This window comes from Sprattus sprattus (assembly GCF_963457725.1).
Source record: "Sprattus sprattus genome assembly, chromosome: 1".
Classification (NCBI taxonomy): domain Eukaryota; kingdom Metazoa; phylum Chordata; class Actinopteri; order Clupeiformes; family Clupeidae; genus Sprattus; species Sprattus sprattus.
Genome location: NC_137920.1, coordinates 41873124 through 41891935, shown reverse-complemented (window position 1 = coordinate 41891935; position 18812 = coordinate 41873124). Strand labels below are relative to the sequence as shown.

The 18812-nt window shown below is 49.6% G+C and overlaps 2 protein-coding genes across 4 annotated transcripts in view; one reads left to right on the top strand and one right to left on the bottom strand.

The window, feature by feature from the left end:
• The window catches only part of pkd1a (polycystic kidney disease 1a), a gene marked incomplete at its 5' end in the record, with an annotated part of 77806 nt that extends 66199 nt beyond the window's left edge, over positions 1–11607 (top strand). The window contains 5 exons of the mRNA XM_080844363.1: positions 4711–4885; positions 5144–5431; positions 8526–8660; positions 10102–10419; positions 10617–11607. Of these exons, the coding sequence (XP_080700489.1) occupies positions 4711–4885; positions 5144–5431; positions 8526–8660; positions 10102–10419; positions 10617–11495 (1795 nt within the window). The 3' untranslated portion in view covers positions 11496–11607. The remainder of the gene's footprint in view (positions 1–4710; positions 4886–5143; positions 5432–8525; positions 8661–10101; positions 10420–10616) is intronic.
• Positions 11608–14811: 3204 nt separating this feature from the next.
• tsc2 (TSC complex subunit 2) overlaps positions 14812–18812 on the bottom strand; it is a 41173-nt gene continuing 37172 nt past the window's right edge. For all 3 annotated transcript variants that reach the window (XM_080849187.1, XM_080849188.1, XM_080849189.1), the window contains 5 exons: positions 18465–18604; positions 18298–18376; positions 17918–18009; positions 17180–17278; positions 14812–15668 (listed from right to left, as the gene is read on the bottom strand). In XM_080849187.1, coding sequence (XP_080705313.1) covers positions 15504–15668; positions 17180–17278; positions 17918–18009; positions 18298–18376; positions 18465–18604 — 575 coding nt within the window. In that variant the 3' untranslated portion in view covers positions 14812–15503. The remainder of the gene's footprint in view (positions 15669–17179; positions 17279–17917; positions 18010–18297; positions 18377–18464; positions 18605–18812) is intronic.

Sequence of the window (18812 nt, the reverse complement as noted above, 5' to 3'; positions counted from 1 at the left end):
ACATCTGCTGTCAGCTGCTCAAATGGCGTACCGCAGAGAGCCTGCAGCACCAAAGGCAGATCCCACGTGGGCACCCGGGCCCGCCGGGGGGGCCTCAGACGGAGAGCGCCCCGGAGGAAGCGAGCCACCAAAGGAAGGGATCCCACAGTACGTCCGTCAACCCTGGCATGATGTGCGGAGATGGCAGCAGCGTACACCTTGATGGTGGAGGGTGCCAGACCCTTGTCAAGCAGTGACTGGAGGAACCGCAGAATGGTAGGTAGGGGGCAGCGTGTTGGCTCCGCGCCCAGCGCCAGGCACCAATCGGAGAATAGCCTCCACCGGTTGGCGTAGAGGGCATTGGTGGAGGGCGCCCTCGAGCTGGCAATCGTGTTGACCACCGCCGGCTCGCAAAGCCCTAGTAAGGGGTCTGGCCTCACAAAAGCTGTAGCAGCTGAGGAAACCACACTCTCCCCGGCCATCGAGGAGCCACCAGCAGAAGCGAATGACGGTCCACCATAACTCTGTGGAGAGTCTGCACAAACAGTGGTAGCGGGGGAAACGCATAAAGCCGTTGCCGCGGCCACGCATGTGTCAGTGCGTCCTGGCCCAGGGGACTGGGGCCGTGGAGACTGAACCACAAGGGGCAGTGTGTCGATTCCTGGCAAGCAAAGAGGTCCACCTCTGCCCTGCCAAAGCGGTCCCAGATGGCGAGGACCACCGCTGGGTTGAGCCGCCACTCCCCGGGATCGGGGCCCCGCCGGGACAGCAGATCCGCTGCACTGTTGGCAGCCCCTGGCAAATACGCAGCCCGGAGGCTCAGGAGACGATGATGGGCCCACTGCAGCAGGCGCTGGGCCACTCTCAAGCACTGGAGGGACTTGGTGCCACCCTGGTGGTTGATGTAGTACAATTGTCGGACCTCACCAAAACGTGTCTGCCGGCCAGGCCCGTGAGGAAGCGTTGCAGGCCGAGAAAGACAGCCTGCAGCTCCAACACATTGATGTGCTGCCGCCGCTGCAGAGAATTCCAGCGGCCTCTGGCCATCCGGCACTGCCAGACCGCACCCCCTCCTTCCAGGGAGGCATCCGTGGTGACGACCTCCCGCCGGGAAGGGACGGCAGCCAGGGGACACCCTGCAGGAGGTAAGCCCTCTGCCTCCAAGGACGGAGGAGCTTGTCGCAGGTGTAGGAGACCTTGACCAGCCTGTGCCCGTGCAAGGCAGGGTGGAGGCGGAGGTCGTTCAGCCACCTCTGGAGCGGGCGCAGTTCCAGCAGCCCTAGCGGAACCAGAGAAGAGGCAGTGGTCAGCATGCCGAGGAGGCGCTGGAAGGACCTGAGGGAGAGTGACCTGCCACGCCTGAAGCGACCGAGCAGCCGGTGGATGCCGGCGATCCTGGCCGGAGAGACAGTAGCCCTCAACCACCTTGAGTCCAGTTGGATATCGAGAAACAGACTCCTGGCTTGGAACCAACAAACTCTTCTTCAGGTTGACCCTGAGCCCCAGCTCCGCAACATGCGAGAGCACATGTGCGACATCGGAGCGGGCCTGGGCCTCCGACCGGGAGCATATCAGCCAGTCGTCCAGGTAGGGCAGGATGCGCAAGCCCTGGGCCTGGAGCTGCGCCAATGCCGCCGCCTGAGCATGTGAAACCGTAGGATCTTCAGATGGCAGTTCAAAGCCCTCAGGTCCCGTATAGGGCGTATACCGCCGTCTTTCTTCGGGACAAGAAATAATCGGAGTAAAACCCACCTAGCCGTTTGCTACGCTCGACTGGAGAGATGGCACCCTTCTCCAGGAGGCTGTAGATCTCTTGCCGGAGGACGATGGCCTCCTCTGGGCAGGCCATAGTGGTGGTCCGGACCCCTTGGGATCTCGGCGGTCGGCGGTCGAACTGGATGCGGTAACCTTCTTCGAGGGTCAACAGCACCCAGGGGTCCGAGGTCAGCTCTCTCCAGCGTCGGAGCTGCTCGCTAGAAAAGTGGCCGCTGCCGGCGTGACGACGTCAGCGTCGTCCAGATCGCCCCCGTCGGTCATCATAGGTGCGACGAGGGGCTGGTTGGGTGGAGGGAGCGGTGCCGCGGGCCCGAGATGTGTGGGGCCGGCGAAAGTCCCCGGCCCACCTTCAGTCCTCGGCCCGCCTTGAGTCCTGGCGGGTACGTGGCCGATATCGCGGCGTCCGAAATTGCTGCGCCGGCGCGGGCCCCCTGGCGGCACTGAGCGCGGGGGCACCTAGCGTCCGGGCGCAGAGCCTCGTTGGGGGACAGGACCAATGCCACCATAGACGGCTCGATGTTGGGCATCTGCTGGAGGCCATATGCAGGGGCATCCTGCATGTCCGCCAGAACCCTGCACTCGCTTGGGAGGTGCGAAAAACGCCTGGGGTCCGTCCAGCATCTCTGAAGCTCTTGGATGTAGGGGGCCGAGGGCGGCACGGCCAACGCGGAGGGTTGCGTGGAGCCTCTAAAGAAGGCGCTCTGTCCAGTCTGGGAGGCAGAGTCAGTGGCCCCAGACCCATCATAGTCCAGGCTCTCCGAAGCCAGGATGGACACCTCGTCCAGGCTGCGGGCGGCCGGTGACAGATTGGGAGGCGGTGGCGTGCGCACTGGCTGCTGGTCAGCCGCAGGGGTACCACCGTCCGCCGGCGGTGGAAGGCGAGCCAACAGGGCCTTTATCTCCTCCAAGTCAGCAGACATTCTGCGGACCTTCGCCGCCAAAGGGACCGAGCGCGACTCATGCGCCTTGAAGGCGGGGCGTGAGGCCACCCCATGGCGCCTGCTGGCACTGTCGCTGCAGTAGACACGGCTCCCTGCCCCGCCGGGGTCAGGGAAGCTTCCTGTGGCGCAGCCACCAGCGCAAACCTGGCAGTCCGTGCCTCCATGCTGAGGCACATGCAGTCAGCGCAGGCCAGGTCGGTCAAGCCCTGCTGTAAGTGGCTGAGACCCAGACAGGAGGGGCACTCGCGATGCCCGTCTTCCATCTCGAGATTCACCCGGCAGCTCACGCAGCAGTGAAGATACTCCATGTCAACCAGTCAGGCGAAGGCACCGGACAGGACAAGCTGACGAGAGAGGACAGGGGCGAGAGCACCCCAACAGTATTTCTTGTCTTAATATAAAAAGACAACCAAAGCCACAAGGCACCCAGGGGCGAGAGCACCACCACAGTATTTCTTGTCTTAATATAAAAAGACAACCAAAGCCACAAGGCACCCAGGGGCGAGAGCACCCCAACAGTATTTTTAGTCTTAATATAAAAAGACAACCAAGGCACCCAGGGGCGAGAGCACTCCAACAGTATTTCTTGTCTTAACTAAAAAAGACAACCAAGACCACAAAACACCCAGGGGCGTGAGCACCCCAACAATGTTATTAGTAGTTTACAAAAAAATATCCAGGGTCAACAGGCTAGGCTAGACTAAGCCTGCAAGCAACCAAATCAGAATCAATATAATGATAACAAAGTCTACGTTATCAATAGTCACCGCCATGAAAGAGCTAGGCGACAACAAAACACAAAATAACAATACAGGGCATCTCATGCACTGTAATGAAAGAGCTAGACGGCAGCAGAACACAGCTGGGCGAGCACACCCCGATAGTCAGCGGTAGCACAGCTAAGTTAACTTAGTTAATAAGAAGGGCAGCCCACAGGCAAACCAAGAAGGCTACAAACAAGGTAGCTACAAGGCAACAAAAGGGGCGCCGGGCGCCACTAAATATCGCTAATAAATCAAACAGCGGCGAGAAACACAGCTAAAAACAAACTGGTAAGAAAACAACCTTACCTCCAATTCAACGCCAAGGCAGCCTCCCGTGGCGAGAGACACACCACTTCGGAGGGCCGATAGTCAGCGGTAGCACAGCTAAGGTAAACTTAGTTAATAAGAACGGCAGCCCACAGGCAACCAGGAAGGCTACAAACAAGGTAGCTACAAGGCAACAAAAGGGGCGCCGGGCGCCACTAAATATCGCTAATAAATCTAACAGGGGCGAGAAACACCGCTAAAAACAAACTGGTAAGAAAACAACCTTACCTCCAATTCAACGCCAAGGCAGCCTCCCGCGGCGAGAGACACACCACTTCGGAGGGCCAGCAGCCAGCCCCAACGAGCGAGAGCACTCTTTACAGGCGGCGCAATGGCGAAATAAACAGTGAAGATAAATATAATCCAGATGACCAAAACGCAGTCTCTTGGGGGGTGAAATCACGGCCCCAACCAAAAGGTAACGAGACTTCGGCGCTTCAGTCTACAAACAATCTCCAAACCTGCAAACGCAAATGCGAGAAGTGAAAGAGGTCACTTCCTGGGTCCACCGGTGTTTTAACCCCTGTCACAGGGTCACCGGGTGACGTCACCCAGGTCACGTTTTGACTTTGTTGTTATTAAGTCTCGACCTGCACGTACCGTGTGATAACATCCATGTGCTGTAAGCACCGCCTCTGGCGGTCAGTAGGAACAATATAGAAATACAGTTTCCTGTGTATTTGTATTGTTTGTTTTGAGTTTTGTATATCCTTGGGCAGCTGTTACCTCTTGCCCACGTGTTTAGATATTTCAGTCTTTCCTTTATGATTCCAATTAAAGCCATTAAATGTGTGTTTGTGTCTGTCTGTCTGTCTGTCTGTCTGTCTGTCTGTCTGTCTGTCTGTCTGTCTGTCTGTCTGTCTGTCTGTCTGTCTGTCTGTCTGTCTGTCTGTCTGTCTGCCTGCCTGTCTGTCTGTCTGCAGGACGAGGGCTTTATTTGTGGAGTTCTCTCTGTACAACACAAACTCAAATCTGCTGGCTGTCTTGACCTTCCTGCTGGAGTTCCCCGTGTCTGAGCATGTTCAGTCCAGTTTGGACCTGAAGACTTGCCGTCTGCACCGCCTCAGCCAAGGCCTGGACCTCCCTCTGCTGCTCACGGTAACCCCCCCACCGCGGCCGGCACACACCAATCCTCACACCAATCATAAACCCCATGCCCAGCAGGGTTGGGACTTGCCATCTCTCTCATCACATCCAACGTGTCACAGGGCACCCTCCCCCTCATCAACCATTTACAACTCAGCCAGGGTTTGCAACTGGTGGGGTGACTAAGCAGTCATCGTCATGGAAACAGCATCGACTCCATTCATCCTTGAGCATTAACACGTTCTGACTCCTTCTCTCCTCTCCTCTCAGGTGGTCCTGCTGGCTCTGGTGCTGTTCTTCTGTGTACGTGAGGGGGCGTCCGTCCTGAAGGAGGGCCGCCTCTACCTGGTGCGCATGTGGAACCTGGCGGGCGTCTGCAGCCTGGCGCTGGCCCTGTGTGTGGCCGCGCTGCACCTGGCCCGCGCTGCCTACGCTGACCGCCAGTGGGACGCCTTCCTGCGGCAGCGCCAGCGCTTCACCGACTTCTACGGGCTGGCCCAGCAGAGTCAGGCTATGAGCGCGCTCAGTGCACTGCTGCTCTTCCTCCTGGTGCTGAAGGTGAGAGGATGAGAGAGATGTATGATCTCCTCCAGGAGTGTCAGGATGACCTTCTATACATCAGTAACCAATACTCTGTCCGTCTACTCTGATCATCAGTAACCAATAGCTCCTGTCTACTCTGATCATCAGTAACCAATAGCTCCTGTTTTCACTCTGATCATCAGTAACCAATAGCTCCTGTCTACTCTGATCATCAGTAACCAATAGCTCCTGTTTTCTCTGATCATCAGTAACCAATAGCTCCTGTCTACTCTGATCATCAGTAACCAATAGCTCCTGTTTCACTCTGATCATCAGTAACCAATAGCTCCTGTCTACTCTGATCATCAGTAACCAATAGCTCCTGTTTTCACTCATCAGTAACCAATAGCTCCTGTCTACTCTGATCATCAGTAACCAATAGCTCCTGTTTTCACTCATCAGTAACCAATAGCTCCTGTCTACTCTGATCATCAGTAACCAATAGCTCCTGTCTACTCTGATCATCAGTAACCAATAGCTCCTGTTTTCACTCATCAGTAACCAATAGCTCCTGTCTACTCTGATCATCAGTAACCAATAGCTCCTGTTTTCACTGATCATCAGTAACCAATAGCTCCTGTTTCACTCTGATCATCAGTAACCAATAGCTCCTGTTTTCACTCTGATCATCAGTAACCAATAGCTCCTGTTTTCTCTGATCATCAGTAACCAATAGCTCCTGTCTACTCTGATCATCAGTAACCAATAGCTCCTGTTTTCACTCATCAGTAACCAATAGCTCCTGTCTACTCTGATCATCAGTAACCAATAGCTCCTGTTTTCACTCTGATCATCAGTAACCAATAGCTCCTGTTTTCTCTGATCATCAGTAACCAATAGCTCCTGTTTTCACTCTGATCATCAGTAACCAATAGCTCCTGTTTTCACTCATCAGTAACCAATAGCTCCTGTTTTCAAATGAATTTTCATCTCCTCTCACTGTTGAATTTTCTCATTCCTCCCCATTTTACAGCAGTTTTCTGTAGTTGCTAGCCATTACTGTCCTTTCCAGGTGATTTCCTCTCTAGCGTCTCGACACAGGCTGATGAGTATTCACCACATGGTAATTCTCCTCAGCGTGAAGGAGAGAGTAGTGGAGTTGGACGTTAAAAACACTTTTATGATAATATTTGATTCTCATTTCATTGAGTCTGTTTTAACCTTCTCTTTTATTTGCTGGGTAAGGGTTAGGTTCAGGTTGCGTCTGACCCCAGTGACCCCGTACTCAGTGACACTGCATGAATGTGGGATTTACGACAGTCTTCGACCCTGTGTATTGCCGTAGAAGCCCACATTGGTGTGAAAGCCCCTTCCCCTTGGCCAGGCCTAGGTTTTGTTATGTTAATTTAATTGACCTGGATTGAAACCCCCCCGCCAGGGGAGGCACCACGTCACTGCTTCACTGATTTCAAAAACCTGAAAGTCACAGATTCGATCCCCACTAATGGCAACCATGGTCCAAGTTGCTTAACGACTGTTAACGACTCTTAATGACTGTTATCAGAGTAAGCCTGACTCTGTATAATTACATGCCAGAAACGAATCTCAAGAACATTAAGGTGAAATAATAATATATAAGTTAGGAACATTACACATAGCCTAAGTTAAAACTTTTAAACACATACCACCATAAACATGTGAGATAATTCGACAAGAGATATTGAAAGACAACTAACTCACTGCTTCGTCAAATAAGTCAGATCAACTATATATCTGGAAACCACTTACATATTCCGATTAGCTAAATTTGCGTCTGGATGGAATGGTGTTATCTTTCCCCATCCCATCCCTGCTAAGCCATTTCTAGCATAACCTGCGATCTACTGTGGAAAACAGAAGGCAGGCGATTTTTTAATCAGTTCTCACCGCACAACGATGTCTCATCTTTGCTCCTTGAATGTCGATATGTAATGGTATGGTGTTATTGAAACTTACTACGTGTAAAAAAGACTAGACATTGAACGTTTAATATTCGAGTCTAAAGTTTCTGATGTTGCCTCGGGCGCCTTTAAGTGAACATAATTAAAACTTCACATAAGTCCACTAAACAATTCCCAATTCCCAGGCTCCAGTAACAGAAGAGAAATACCCCAGAGGAGGGAGGAATGATAAACCAGTGACTTGGTCGCACCGACGAGCGTAAATCCTTACCAGCAAGGTGGCTAAGCGGTTAGACACAGCACCATTAGGTACACAGTACCATTAACCTGAAGAGCACAGGTTCGAAGCTCGCGTAAGATTTCAAAATCTACCTGTAAAGACACAGGTTAGATATTTACGAGTGGCAAACATGTCCCAAGTTGCGAAATGACTATCTCAATATCAGAGTAAGCCTGGCGCAGATACATTCTGCTAAGTTGCAGGACCAGTAGATTTAAAAAAGAATGTGTCCCTGCTGCTATTGGCCTTTCTATCTGTGTAAATTGGTTGTGAGGAGTGGGGTGTGTTGACAGTTGTTAGGGGTTGTCTAACTGCTGGCTGGGCAACCAATTGCCCCTCGGGGATGGAGATTAACATTGACCTTGACCTTCACCTTGACTTTGATTGTGCATTTGCAAAGTCCACTGTATACATTCTTATACCTCGATATATACCTTCTAGATACCAGCATTTCCCCACGGGATTAATAAAGTATTTATTTATCTATCTATCTATTCTTGGCAGAAGCACTCTCTGTTGTTGTTATTGCTGTTGATGGCTGTAAACAGGACCTTGGTCGGTTATGTTAGACATTATTTGTCATCTTTAAGTGTGTTCAATGGGTTCTCTGAAAATCTGCCTAAACTGACATGCCGAATTTATTTTGTGCGTCGATGTGCACATTAGTCCCCATTAAACAGTGCCCAAGGTGCTCTCAAAGCAATTATGTTCACATGTAGTCATAGCACGTAGCGCGTAGCACGTAGCACACAGGCCCGCAGGATGAGAGATGTGTGCTCAGCTCTCAATGTGACTTCAACCTTTATCCCTGTTTATTTCTCCAAGATGTATCAGCCTAATCACGGTCTTTTCTCTTGTTCCCTGTGACCCTGTGACCCCTCCCCCTGTCTCTCCGTCTCTCTCCACCCAGGCCTCTCATCAGCTGCGGTTCCTCAGGGAGTGGGCGGTGTTTGGCAGGGCGTTGCGGCGCTCGCTGCATGAGCTCCTGGCTGCCTCCGTGGCTCTGCTCATCCTGCTGCTGGCCTACTCCTACACTGGACACCTGGTGAGAGCACACACACCACACACACTACACACACACCACACACACACACACCCCTACTAGGGCTGAACGATTAATTGCTTTTGCGGTTTAATCGCAATATGATGAGACGCGATTTTCAAACTGCAACTTAAATAAAAACCGCGATTAAAAACAAAAAAAAAAGTTTTTTTTTTTTTTTTTTAAGATGGAACATTTTGCACACAGTGATTAAAGCAGCATAACGGATCACTTGCTTATCACTAACGAGATGCTAGTGGCTCAAACTAGCGAAATCTCTTGAAATATGCTTTCTTTGACACTATCACCAACTAGTTAGTCAACAACTGTCCTAACACAGTCAAACATCAAGCAAGTGCAACACAAGACGGCAAATAAGTTACTTACTAGTTCGGCAGACAGTAAAAACCAGGCGGCTTCAGGCACACCTACATAACGCAGTCATTTGCCTACGGACCCTGGTATGGCAATGGCACAGAGGCGATTCTCCATATTAAAAGTCATTGTAGCGCCCCAATTTTCAAAGCTGTTATTTTAAGGTAAAACTGCTTATCCTAACCCTAACCCTGAAGTACAATTACTGCATAAGGCCAATTTAAAAAGTGCATGCCTTGTGTTTATACTTGCCTTTGTTTTAATAACTTAAATGCACAGTGGCAAAGCCACCGATTTGTTTCTGTAATGAGCAGTTAAATACAAATGTAAAATGTGGGAAAGAATATTTCACACTACATGTATCTAATATTGTGTCATATTTAAATCATTCAGTACGTTTTGTTGGAGAAAAAAAGAGGATAACATTTTAAAAAATCGCATATCGAATCGCAATCGCAATATTTTGGGGAAAAATCGCAATTAGATTATTTTCCCAAATCGTTCAGCCCTAACCCCTACTCCTACACCGGACACCTTGTGAGTTAACATCTTTACTCCGATAGCTATCATCTCATCTACTCCTACACTGGACACCTGGTGAGTTAACATCTTTACTCCAATAGCTATCTTTCAGACACTTCTGAACTGATTGCCTCGGTTACGTGATTTCTGTTGTGGGACCTTTACTTATATCCTGCTAATAGAAACAAAAACAAATAAAAAACCCTTTCATGCCTTTGTGCAAAAAGTCTTTCATTCTCTCCTGAGGACATGATTCTGTGTGCATTTGATACTTTTTAGAATGGTCTTTACATATCCTCTCTGCTCTCCGTGTATTTATTGTGTGAATAGGCTCCATCACAAACAAACATGCTGTAGTTACTGACACATCAATGGAGCTCATAAATACCCGCCTCTGTTTTGCCTTTCATGTCTCTCCCTCTCCAAATATGGCATCGGTAGAAATAATTAATCACAGTTAACCTTAAACAACCAACTCATCATTCATCCTGTTTATTTGCTGTCATATAGTCTGATCATCGTGCCTTATGTTGTGTATCCTTTGCAGCTGTTCCACTCGGTTCTGAGAGGCTATGGCAGTGTTGGCTCGGTGTTCCTGGCGTTACTGGGCAGTGGCGGACGGGCTCTGGTGTCGTGGTACCCCCTGAGCCCGTCGGCGAGCTATGGCTGGAGCGTGGTGTTCCACAGCAGCTTCGCGGTGCTGAAGCTGGTTCTGCTCTGGCTGGTCACCTCCGCACTGCTGCGCAACTACAGGTGTGCTCGAGAGGAGCTGTACCGGCCTGTAGTGGACCTGCAGGACTACGAGATGGTGGAGCTCTTCCTCAGACGCCTCAAGATCTGGATGGGCCTGAGCCGAACCAAAGAGGTGAGTGATGTTTGGAGAGGATAGGTGTCTCCTGATGGAGATCTGTGGCTCTGTCATTGTAGCAGTAGTCTTTTTCTTACCAGTCTTTTGCTGGTTTCTAACAATATTGAATTAGTTATTCAGATAATTTAAGTGGTTGCATGATGACTTTTATTTTGGCATAAACATCTTAATATCTGCTCTGTGTCACCCCTCAGTTCCGCCATAAGGTGCGTTTCGAGGGCATGGAGCTGCCGCCCTCCCGCTCCTCGTCCACCAGCGACTGCAAGTCTCTGTGTCTGCCCCCCATCGACACCCCCGAGGGGCCCCCCAGTCCTGACAGCGTGGACGGGAGCTCCGAGGCCTCGTGGCGGCCCATGTCCTGGAGCCCGTGCAGCCTGGTGGAGGCCCCCGGCCAGAGCGTGGTGCTGGGGGCACTGGGGGCGGTGGTGGGCGGACACAGCTGGAAGGAGAGAGCAGAAATGGAGGCCACGCTGCGGAGGCTTTTACCCACCTTTGAGGCGCTGCTCCTGCAGCTGGACCGCGTCACCATGGCGACGGAGGAGGTGTACCGCACCGAGTGCCGTCTGGAGCGGCTGCAGAGGAGGAGCAGGAGTAGGAGCAGGAGCAGGGCATGCAAGAGCAGCCAGGGCAAACGGGGGACGCCGTCGCGGACCAGCAGTAGGGCAGAGGACTCCGCAGGACCCATGAGGCAACAGCCTCGTAAGAGTCCACACAAGGGGAACACACAGAAGCCCCTGGGGCTACAGGCCGGCTCCCATCAGGCCTCTGGGAGTCCTGTGATCAGCCACGCTCCCAGGTCCAGTCCTGATTCCATCCCGGCTCCGGCCGCTGCCTCCTCCCCGGTGCCTGGCACACCTGCGCCCCGGCCCGGCGCCACCCCACCGCCCGTCCCCAGAGCGCTGGACTGGGACACATCGAGTGACAGGGAAGGGCGCACGCCCTCCAGCCTGTTCAGGCACCCGGCACACACGACCATCGTTCCCATCCGTAAGAGGAAGCACAAGCCTCCACCGCTCAAGAACAAGGTTCACCCCAACCCCGACAGGCCCATGTCAGGACACTCCAAACCCTGAGCTCTCCTGGGGGGTCACAGAACACAGAGAGAGAGAGAGAGAGAGAAAAGTTTTTTTGTTTTGTTTGTTTATTCATTGAAAAAGCGTGAAGCAGGGACTATTGCAGTGGATGAGCAGGTCAGTGAGATGACATCATTGACAGCAGGTTTTGTCTGTGGTGCATCTTAAGGTAGAGAAATAGAACAGTAATCATTTTAATGGTGATAGTTGTCATTAGCTGGATCACTAAGAGGGTACGTTGTGAAAGAGAAGAGGATACCAAATGTGGAACCATGGACCTCATAAAGAACCATTCCTAAGGACTCAGTTGGTTCAAAGCTGGCAGAACAACGAGGTGCAGGACGCCATTGTTTGTTCGTTTACTCATTTGTTTACCCCTCCCAGTCCTTCGCCGTCCAGCCTCCCATTCCCCTGGCCCTGGTGGTCAGCGGGGGTGACCCCTGAGTGACCCCTGACAACAGCACAGCTCGTGCTCACACTGAAGAGAGAGGAACTCAGCAGACTGCAGTTGTGGAGAGGGAGAGATTAAGATTGTTGTACAATGGCTTGCCACGACTACAAAGACGTTTGGTGTTCTTTAATTTTTTTTTACTAATATTGTCTGTTCTGTTTAAAAAGGAAGCTATTTTCAAGGTCACAGGTAATGTGCTTGACCTTATAAGATGGTCTGCTCACACACGTTATATGAAAACACTTTCACGTACCACTCACATGTATAGTGCCACATAACTATTTGAACATGCACACAAATCAATGCTTGCTTGGCACATGTATGCATATACTGCTTAAAAAACCTGGTTTAGATACACTAGATTTTGTACAGTTACACACATTATACACACTCAAGTATATTCACACACACACACACACACACACACACACACACACACATATACACACACCTTAACAGGTTATCAGGGTGCTGATGAAATGGCATTCCTCAGGACTCCAAACCCTTTCCTCCCCATCTGTGTCCAAGATAGGGGCGTTAAACCTGATCAACCTAGACTGCAATACAGAGACGTGAACAGACAGGAGGATGGAGAGAGCATGGGCCAAGAGAGTATGTTTGGAGCGTAGGAGAAAGGTAGAGGAGAAAGGTAGAAAAGAAAGGTAGAAAAAGAAAGACAAATACAGAGAGACATAAATGAAGGAGAGGCAAAGCTAGAATAGACAGAACAAAGAGGTAAACTAAAAAGGAATAAGAAAAGATCACTATCCTCTTTCCTTTATACAGTAGGAAACAAGGGTGGGTACATAACTCCCATTAGTTCTGTGTATTGGTAGGTTATAACTATTATGTTTCTTTTGGAGTTGTTTTCATTTTTTTTATTGTTGTCGCCTTAAGAAGCGGTCTAATGTAAATTAAGGAAGCACTTTGTATTGATGTACATATGTTAAGTGTTTTTGTGAGGATGAGAGCGTGTTGAAACATAATAAGCTTGGTACGAATTCCGTAAGAGATGCCTTCACTCACGTTACTCTACAAGTAGATTTGCCAAAGCTTGCTAATCGTGTATGCATTGATTTATTTTAAATTAAAATGGTCATTTACTTTTGTTCTTAGCACTTTATTTCCATGTCAAGCTGTTATTGTAGACCATATTTAACATGTATGTCTTGTCTATTTCTCCCCCTCCGAAGAAACAGCTACATTTATTTAGAAGTGTATTTTACAAGAGTTGCATCAGGATATACAACTGTTGCCATGAGTTTGTAAGAATGAGGATTCTATTTTATTTTTTTATTTTTTCTCCATGTTGTTTTGATATTTCCCTGATCGGTTTCCTGGAATATCAGCTTCCCCCAAACAACCACAATGTTTACCTTACAGTATCTCAGGGACATACATACTTTTTCCAAACTTTTTGTTTTAATCTGATTTATTTTTGTTCATATTTCTGTCTGTGGCTGATATCAAATGAAGTGTTGGATGGGTTCTGTGTCGACCCAGGTAGTGTTCCAAATGTTTAAATTCACGTTACAAATCCAGTCAATAAAAATAAGTTCACAATAAGTCACTATTACAACATTTACACAAGTGAGCCTTCTTACCATTGTCTTAAGTCATTGTGTGTATGTACATATCGGTGTGACGTGATGTATATATTATTAAGAGTTTGTTGATTATGGTTTATGATGTCTGTTCCCATATACTCAGCACTGACCAAGAGGGCATTCTTTCACACAAACAAGTTTTAGATCGAAATTCACATCCCAGGTTAGCCTGGGCTAAGGGTTGTTAGCAGCTTAGAGATGGACTATGTGCTTGTTGCAGTAAGAGGTACCGAGATGTGGAGGATTAATGAAACATGTCGATGTTACAAACAGAAAAGAAGAAACGAAATGACAGCAGGAGTAAATGACTTACCTTTCAAGTGCCAAAGCCCACCTGTGTGTTTGTTTTGTTTTCATGTTTGTTCCATGTGTTTAAAAGCATTGTGTTTGTAAACAAGGTGTCCTTATTCCATCCTTCATGTGTGGTTTGTATGTTCTGTATGATAAGGCATGATGTTGTTCTGTTTTGTATGGTATCGGTTTATTTACGTCTGTAGCACTTCTTGTCCACTGCTTTTGCACTTGACAAAGTCAAATAAAGACATTTGACAGCTAAGACGTGTTTTTGTCCACATGCCCGTTAAGGAGTGTGGTGAATGCCTGAGTGATCGTTATATTACTGTAGTGGGTCAAGCACAGTCAGATATGTATTCACATGGCGGTGATGACTGTTACAGAGAATAACAAACAGACAATAAGCTGCAGTTCTGCTTTATGTGCACATAGTGCACTCCGAGAATAAAATGTGCTGGTTCTTGGACAGGCAGGTGATTGGTCAGAAGCCCTTTATTTCCTCAGCGGGGGTTCATTAGGAACAGTTCCTGCCATGACCACAAGATAGCATTTTTATTTTCAACTTGTTGCATTACGTACATAAATACTGGGATCAACTGAAATTCTACACACCATGACTACAAATTTGGCATGTTGGAGTGCTATTGCTATATTCTCTTCTCTTCGTGGAGGAGGGTCGAGATTGGAGTGGAAGCGATTAGCGTTGAGATATTAGAGACGTTCCAAATCAAGTCAACACGTTATAGAGATGGAGCAGTGAAGATCAAAAAGTAATACAGTGGATTTGAGGCACATAAACCATACGTACTCAGGCATTATATGAATGTATAATGTACAGTGTATTTAAGACACATAAACCATACGTACACATGCATGTGATGTATGTGTGATGTACAGTGGATTTGAGATTTGAGACGCATAAACCAGACGTACTCAGGCATTTCTTTGTTTGATAAATGTTTTATTTGAAGCACACAAATGCAAACACAGCCATACAGCCCACACTCCCATTTTAGTGTTTCTATTATTACTCTCCTAAGGCCATCTTGGTTTTCTCTTGCTTAATAAAGGAACTTGAAATAAACGCGCACAGACAGTCACACAAAACACACAAACACACACACACACAAGCACGTGCCATCCCTCTCCTCACTGCATGGCTGGTGGGGGGGGGTTAGTGTTTGGCAAGAATTGACAAATATATTTGTGATTTTGGAGACTTCTAGCATATGTCGCCTTGACCCTTCTTCTGTGCAACTTCTGAGCCAGCAATATGATCTCCCTTTTACACACACACGGTTTGGCAAAGAGGCTGTCATCAGCTGAGCATAGCATGGCTGAGAGGAGTGTGTGTGTGTGTGTGTGTGTGTGTGTGTCCACATGAGGGAGTGAGAAAATTATTATGGAGATTGTGAAAGAGACGATAATGTCTGAAAGAGGGCAGAAAGATCACCAACTCTGATATATAGATTATCAACTCATAGGCAGTAATGATGTGGGTGTGACAGTTATGTGTGCATGATATAAAGAGCTGCAGAAGCAGGATTAGAATTTCTGTCTGAAAAAAAACAGGCTTTATCTCAAATTTTGAGGATTTCTGTTTTGGGGGTGGGGTGGGGGGGAGGAGGGTCCTTATTTAGATGACCTCATAAATGCTCACACAAAATCTGTGAAGTCATCCACGGTGGACACCAGTCTCTTCCGCTGGCCTGAGTCTGATTGGCCAGAGCCCCCCTGCTGGTGGACGTTCTTCATCATAGAGGCGTGGCTCTGGGTCAGGGAGATCCCTGGAGTGGGCCGAGACTGGATCTCCTCCTGGGCCTGGAGAGGAGAGGAGAGAAGAGGGGAGAGGAGAGGGGAGGGGAGAGGAGAGAAGAGGGGAGAGGAGAGGGGAGGGGAGAGGAGAGGGGAGGGGAGGGGAGAGGGGAGGGGAGGGGAGAGGGGAGGGGAGAGGGGAGGGGAGGGGAGGAGAGGAGGGGTGGGGAGAGGAGAGGGGAGGAGAGAAGAAGGAGAGGGGCAGGGAGGAGAAGAGAGAAGAGAAGAGGGGCAGAGGAGAGAGAAGAGAAGGGGAGGGGAGGAGAGAAGAAGTAGAGGGGCAGAGAGGAGAGAAGAGAAGAGGGGCAGAGGAGAGGAAGGGTGCAGAGAGGAGAGGAGAGGGGAGGGGTGGGGAGAGGAGAGGAGAAGAGAAGGGGAGGGGAGGAGAGAAGAAGGAGAGGGGCCGAGAGGAGAGAAGAGGAGCAGAGAGGAGAGGAGGGGTGGGGAGAGGAGAGGAGAGGAGAGAAGAGGAGAGGATAAGAGAAGTGAAGAGAAGAGAAGGGGAGGGGAGGAGAGAATAAGGAGAGGGGCAGAGAGGAGAGGAGGGGTGGGGAGAGGAGAGGAGAAGAGGAGAGTGGAGGGGAGGAGAGGAGAGTGGAGGAGAGGAGAAGAGAAGAGAAGAGGAGGAGGAGAGGGGCAGAGAGGAAGGGAGAGAAGAGAAGAGGAGAGGGGCAGAGAGGAGAGGTGAAGAGGGGAGAGGAGAGTGGAGGGGAGGAGAGGAGAGTGGAGGAGAGGAGAGGAGAGGAGAGGGGAGAAGAGAAGAGAAGGAGAGGGGCAGAGAGGAGAGGAGAGAAGAAGGAGAGGGGCAGAGAGGGGAGAAGAGGAGATAAGAGGGGCAGAGAGGGGAGAAGAGGAGATAAGAGGGGCAGAGAGGAGAGGAGAAGAAAAGAAAAGAGAAGAGAAGGGGAGGGGAGGAGAGAAGGAGGAGAGGGGCAGAGAGGAAGGGAGAGAAGAGAAGAGGAGAGGGACAGAGAGGAGAGGGTAGGAGAAGGGGGGAGAGGAGAGTGGAGGGGAGAAGAGGAGAGGAGAGAATAGAAGAGAAGAGAAGAGAAGAGAAGGGGAGGGGAGAAGAAGGAGAGGGGCAGAGAGGAAGGGAGAGAAGAGAAAAGGAGAGGAGAGGAGAATAGGGGACAGGAGAGTGGAGAGGAGAGTGGAGGAGAGGAGAGGAGAGGAGAAGAGAAGAGAAGAGAAGGAGAGGGGCAGAGAGGAGAGAAGAGGAGATAAGAGGGGCAGAGAGGGGAGGAGAAGAAAAGAGAAGAGAAGAGAAGAGAAGAGAGGAGAGGAGAGGAGAGGAGAGGAGAGGAGAGGAGAGGAGAGGAGATTACTAACGAACAGCAAATGAGCCACGCCCAATGCACTGGTGGTGCTGTAATGACTTCATTCTAGTATGGTGTGTGTCTTGTGTGTGATGTTGAGAGGTGCACAGGCAGAGGGGGAAAGACAGGTGAGGTGAGGAGAGGACAAAGAAGGTTCACAGAAGTCTGTGCAGTATTAAAAGACTATGATTGAAGGCCTACCCGAGTGCGGATCCGTTTGATGTGCCGTAGCCTGGCCAGCCACTTGGAGGCGTAGGCGTCTGAGGGGTTGGCTCTGTACTGGTGCACTAACGATGCCATCTGAAAGCAGCCCAAATGGGAGGGGGGGAAAGCAAACAGGCAGTATCACTCAAAACCCCCTGCTCTCAGCTCTCCTTCAAGTGCACTTTGCTCCCCTTCAAAAGAGACGTCTCATGAGACGAGCACCGCAAGAAACAGCTCCCCTGGTGTTGTCTGGAGCGAGCCATCTTTCCCCAGTCCAATATTAATATTCATCATTTTGTTCTAATCAGCGGCGCCAAACTTTCAGTCTCTTTTCAGAACTTTCAGTTCTCCCGGCCTCCACTGACTCGGCTGTAAACAGGCTGAGCTCCAGTCTCATGTGAGCTGGGGAGCGTCGCTCTGTCTCTCAGGAAGCAGGGGGAGTGACTCAGCATCCGTGGCGCAGATGAGTTATGACACACTGCATGCATATTTATCACTAAGGGTGGGATGACACGGAGGCGTCGCAGTCATCTCTCTGGCTCTAATTACTCTCATATCCAGTGGTGATGTGTTTGTGTTTGCATCTCAAACAGAAGGTCACCTTCAGAAAGCCCACTAATATTCTTTAAAGATTTGTCCAGAAATACATGCATACTTCCATCTATTGATATTGGAGACATGAAAACCGTAATAAGAGACATTCATGAGAACCTGGGTATTAGAGAAATGACTCACGTTAGCATGTAAGGCCATTTGCCGCACGAGCAGCGGAAGATTCCGGTCTGATACGATTTTGGCCAGACTGGTGTCCACCAAGCCCTCCAGATCTGACGGAGCATAAACCACAGATGAGAGATGAGGAGAAAGTTCTAGTTCATAGCACATTTCATACACAGAGGCAGTTCAACCGGCTTTACACAAATACAAGTAAAAGGAGCATCCAAACACATCAGCACAGCAGAATCATTCGCTCTTAATTCTTCATGGCATTTCAGCAGCAGCATTTCTAGGGTAAATCAATATCAAATCACTTCCCCCCTCCCTTCTCACTTCCGTATGAGCTTATTTCTCATGATTTCTCAGCTCTCAGGTCTCATTCTTGTTCTCACGCTCACCTTTGCGACACTGCAGCGTGACCAAGTTGCTGTCGTAGTCCAGGGGCTTGATGACGACCTCTACAAAGTTAAACTGGCCCTGTGGAGCAAAACCAGATCATTCCATTTAGTCCTGGGTGTGTATGCGTGCACGGGATTGTAGGTATTTGTGTGAATGCATCTCGTACCTTGATGGTGCCCAACTTGTACTCCTCCGAGGAATCGTTGTAGACCACAACCACGAAATCATTCCCAATGTGTCTCTTCTTGTTGCAGCAGCCTTTATCCGACTCCCTGTTGGGCATGAGTGTGGCGATGTGGAAAATGGCTGCAGGGAAGGTGAACCAGACTATGAGTCATGAACACAACCCAGCCCACCAGTGCGACCTTGCTTCATATTACACACTGATCTCTGATGTAGCGATACAAAGGATAAACTCTGACATCATCATGACAGCTATATGGTAATTATATAGATAAATAGATAGATCATTCAAACACAGAAGACATCAGTCGCTATCAGTCGGTGATCTAGC